Source organism: Gadus morhua, chromosome 6 (assembly GCF_902167405.1).
Source record: "Gadus morhua chromosome 6, gadMor3.0, whole genome shotgun sequence".
Lineage (NCBI taxonomy): Eukaryota > Metazoa > Chordata > Actinopteri > Gadiformes > Gadidae > Gadus > Gadus morhua.
The window spans coordinates 3,084,664-3,089,663 of NC_044053.1; the positions used below are offsets into that span (position 1 = coordinate 3,084,664).

Here is a 5,000-nt window from a genome sequence, read left to right on the forward strand (position 1 = left end):
GAGAGAGAGAGAGAGAGAGAGAGAGAGCGAGAGAGAGCGAGAGAGCGATAGAACACACACACACACACACACTCCTGGGGATCCATCCACCAATCTTTCACGCCAAAAAAGAAAAAAAGCCTTTCTCACACTCGCTGGGCTCACCTGCGGGAGAGAGGTGCATGCTGGGATACAGGCTGACGGGGGGGAGGGGGGAGTGCGGCGACTCGGGGGGGAGGTGCAGGGGGGGGAGGGGCTGGCCGTAACGCTCCTGGTGGAGGGGGATGTCGCCCACACAGTCCTGGATGTACTCCTCCTTGATGAGGCGACCCTGGAGGCCTGGGGGGGTCAAAGGTCAGAGGTCAGAGGTCAGGAGGTCAGCTTGATACCTGAGCCCTGGGGGCAGGTATCGATCGTGTGTGAGCTCTAGTTGCATGCCATTGGAAGAGATCGTTTCACACCCTGTGGCTTGTTCGACATTGGGTTTCAGGAAGTGAAGTGCAGCGTGTCTTCTTCTGTGGTTAGGGTTAGTTGTTGACATGTTGATCAGACGCTAAACCGAACGTATCGTGACATCACCCACGGCAGCGTCCACCCGGACGTCTGATAGGGCGCTCGGCAAGGCGGCGTCACCCATTGGACGGCGCCAACCCGGAAGGCTGACCCGCGTCCGTCGCACCTCTAGGGTGGGAAACGCCCACGTGTGACGTCGCCATGGTAACGACAGGGGGGGGGGGGCGGTTTTTCCGCACGGTTAGAAGAAGAGGCTCGTCCACATCAGAACAGCGACGTCCCTCCACCCCCCCCCCCCCCTCCCCCCCCTCGGCCCTCTTCCCCTTTCGCTGTCGACGGCGTCTGCGGACTGACTTGCATAACTTTGCATGTGGAGCAGGGTTTGAGGGGGGGGAAGTGAGGAGGGAGTGAGGAGTCTCTTCCGCACATCAACAGAATCACATCCTTACTGCAGCGTCTCGAGGCCTCTGTGGTCGGGGCGACCGGGGGCCCCAGGGGGCCCAACGGAGCTATAGGCCACCTGTACTGGGCCAACGGGCCCCAATTATAAAATACTGATTATTAGAGATTTTAACCATCTTCATTTACTGACAATTCACCGACACCTTAAAGGCAAATCACAGGATTGAAGTGAAGTGATTAATGAGCAGCTAGGGGTTAATGATCTCGCTCGGGGATGTTATTTTAAATACTCATTATGTTTGGTTCATTTATTATTTTCAATGAACATACTCTTTTACATTGTCTTTCAACGTTCAAAGCTGTTTCTGAGGCCCCGTCCACACGAAGCCGAAACGGGCGAAACCGTTACGGTTTTAGATCTATCCGGTTTCGAAGTATCTCCGTAAAGACGAAGCCAAGCGAAACCGGATAGATCTGTAGAAACGCTGTAGTAAACATTCCAGGCCAATAAGGGGCGCTGCTTCTGTTACACAAATCCAGAAGAAGAAGAGGCGAGCATGCGCATAAAGGCTGCCCCCCGAACCACTAACAACACAAACAAACAGCTCTTCTACGATGGCGAACTAGATTCTCAATAAATAATGGCTTAGCAACCCAACAAGGGACATGATATGCTGCAGAACGACAAGCTTACAAGCTTGTAGTCCGCAATCATCTTTTTTGTTGTGATTTCTGAGACTTCGCGGGCTTAAGAGCCATTGGCTAGGAGGTCGAGGGGTGGGGCGATGAAGTCATGGTTTGCGGTTTCAGTCGGTTTCAGGCGTCCACACGAAACCAAAACGAAACCGGATAGATTTGAAACCACCTCTGAGGGTGGTTTCAGAAGTTTGCGGTTTCGGTCAGCGGATTCGCCGGCTTCGTGTGGACGGAAGGCCAAACCGTACAAGACCTTTGCGGTTTCGCCATGAAATCGGCTTCGTGTGGACGGGGCCTTAGTCCAATTGCATGCCATTTGTTATGTTGTTTTTGTTCTACAGGGATTTTTCTTCATGTAACGCACTTTGAGAGTCACATTTGCAAGAATATAGAAGCTATATGAATAATGCTTAAATTAATAATAATAATAATTATTATTATTAATACTATTACTTGTATTCATAATTAATTAATTTCAATATTATTTGTATTTTGTTGCCCCTAATCACACAACAGTCTCAAAGGGCTTAACCGTCCATATATTTATGATATTTTAGAGGCTGTTATTCTAACGTTGTCCTTCACCTCAGAGATTTTTCTCAGGCGGACAAGAGTGGAACCACCACACAGCAACACCTGGGGGGGTTAAACTCATGGCCCAAAGAACACATGACAACTTAAGGACACACTCACCTCCAGTCTGTACACTGAGACCCACTGTAGAGAAGGAAGCAGAGGGGGGAGGAGGAGAGAGGAGAAAGGGGAGAGGAGGGAGGAGAGGGGAGAGGAGAGGAGACAGGAGAAAGGGGAGAGAGGCGAGGAGGAGAGGGAGGAGAGGAGAGTAGAGAGAGGGGAGGAGAGAGGAGAAAGGAGAGGGGAGGTGAGAGGAGAAAGGAGAGAGGAGAGGAGAGGGGGGAGAGGAGAGAGGAGAGGAGGAGAGGGAGGAGAGGAGAGTAGAGAGAGGGGAGGAGAGAGGAGAAAGGAGAGGGGAGGTGAGAGGAGAAAGGAGAGAGGAGAGGAGAGGGGGGAGAGGGAGAGGAGAGGAGGAGAGGGAGGAGAGGAGAGTAGAGAGAGGGGAGGAGAGAGGAGAAAGGAGAGGGGAGGTGAGAGGAGAAAGGAGAGAGGAGAGGAGAGGGGGGAGAGGAGAGAGGAGAGGGAGGAGAGAGGAGAGAGGAGAGGAGAGGGAGGAGAGGAGAGGGAGGAGAGAGGAGAGAGGAGAGAGGAGAGGAGACAGGGGAGAGAGGGAGAGAGGAGAAAGGAGAGGAGGAGAGGAGAGAGGAGAGGAGACAGGGGAGAGAGGGAGATAGGAGAGGAGGAGAGGAGAGAGGAGGAGAGGAGGGGAGGAGAGGGAGGAGAGGAGAGAGGAGAAAGGGGAGAGGAGAGGAGAGGGAGAAGAGGAGAGAGGAGAGGGGAGGAGAGAGGAGAGGGGAGGAGAGAGGAGAAGGGGGAGAGGAGAGGAGAAGTGGGAGAGAGGAGAGGAGAGGAGAGTGGGAGAGAGTATAAGAGAGGAGAGAGTAAGGGAAGGGACAAGAAGGAGGGAAGAGGAGAGAAGGAGAGGCTGTTAGCTGGTTATGTGTGAATTAGGCACCAGACTAAACAGTCTGGAGTACACACACAAACAATGGAAATCTGCTGGAAGACGGCTGTGTGTGTGTGTGTGTGTGTGTGTGTGTGTGTGTGTGTGTGTGTGTGTGTGTGTGTGTGTGTGTGTGTGTGTGTGTGTGTGTGTGTGTGTGTGTGTGTGTGTGTGGAACACTCCAAGGTTGTGCTTGACGTAGTTTTTACACTGCTCTGTGATAGTTAGAGAAGTAAATTCCATATTAACTCCTTCTCTCTCACATACAACCTCTCTCTCTATTTCTACTCTCTCTCTCTCTCCCCCCCCTCTCTCTCTCTCTCTCTCTCTCTCTCTCCCACTCTCCCTCTCTCTCTCTCGCTCTCTAGCCTTGCAAGAGTATATAGGCCGGCTCAGCTTAGCTCAGGAGGTAGAGCAGTCTTGTAACTGAGTGTTGATGATTCCCTGAGTGAGACACTTAACCCTAACTGCTCCTGACGAGCTGGCTGTCGCCTTGCATGGTTGACTCTGCCGTCGGTGTGTCAGTGTGTGTATTAACCGATGTAAGTCTCTTCGGATAAAAGCGTCTGCTAAATGCCCTAATTGTAATTGTAATCGTAGGCCAGTAGTACAAGTAGTATAATCTAGGCTAGTCTAGTATAATGTAGCCTTCGTCTAACCTAGCCTATTCTAGCCTAGTATAAGTGACTCTAGTCCAGCCTAGTCTCGTCCAGTATCAGTGACTCTAGTCCAGCCTAGTCTAGCCCAGTATTAGTGACTCTAGTCCAGCCTAGTCTAGCCCAGTATTAGTGACTCTAGTCCAGCCTAGTCTAGCCCAGTATTAGTGACTCTAGTCCAGCCTAGTCTAGTCCAGTATTAGTGACTCTAGTCCAGCCTAGTCTAGTCTAGTCCAGTATTAGTGACTCTAGTCCAGCCTAGTCTAGCCCAGTATTAGTGACTCTAGTCCAGCCTAGTCTAGTATTAGTGACTCTAGTCCAGCCTAGTATTAGTGACTCTAGTCCAGCCTAGTCTAGTCCAGTATTATTGACTCTAGTCCAGCCTAGTCTAGTCCAGTATTAGTGACTCTAGTCCAGCCTAGTCTAGCCCAGTATTAGTGACTCTAGTCCAGCCTAGTCTAGTCCAGTATCAGTGACTCTAGTCCAGCCTAGTCTAGCCCAGTATAAGTGACTCTAGTCCAGCCTAGCCTAGTCTAGTCCAGTATTAGTGACTCTAGTCTAGCCTAGCCTAGTCTAGTCCAGTATTAGTGACTCTAGTCTAGCCTAGCCTAGTCTAGCCCAGTATTAGTGAGTCTTCCCCAGAGTGTCGGTGGTTGTGTGGGAGGACCAGAGCGGGGGTGTGTACCAATGCCCGGGGAGACCACCCTCTCGTAGTGGTAGGGGTTGACGCACACGTTGTCGTACTTGAGGTCGAAGGCGTACTGGCAGAACTTGACGTGCTTCAGCTCGTTCTTGTGGAGGTCAGGCCAGCGCCAGAGCCGGGCGTAGATCACATGAGGGAACCCCTTCCTGCCCGCCACCTGGAACGCACACACACACACACACACACACACACACACACACACACACACACACACACACACACACACACACACACACACACACACACAGACACACACACACACACAGAGACGCACACACAGAGACACACACACACAGACACACACACACAGAGACACGAACACACAGACACACACACACACGAACACACACACAGAGACACACACACACACACACACACACACACAGACACACACACACAGACACACAGAGACACACACACACACACACATAGACACACACACACACACAGAGACACAGACACAGACACACGAACA

General features: G+C 51.6%; 1 protein-coding gene across 4 annotated transcripts in view; it reads right to left on the reverse strand.

Moving 5' to 3' along the window:
• smad10a (SMAD family member 10a) overlaps positions 1-5,000 on the reverse strand; it is a 26,099-nt gene that overhangs the window by 11,781 nt on the left and 9,318 nt on the right. For all 4 annotated transcript variants that reach the window (XM_030357950.1, XM_030357949.1, XM_030357947.1 and 1 more), the window contains exons 3-5: positions 4,508-4,682; positions 2,284-2,307; positions 145-318 (exon numbers count right to left, since the gene is read on the reverse strand). In XM_030357950.1, the coding sequence (XP_030213810.1) occupies positions 145-318; positions 2,284-2,307; positions 4,508-4,682 (373 nt within the window). The remainder of the gene's footprint in view (positions 1-144; positions 319-2,283; positions 2,308-4,507; positions 4,683-5,000) is intronic.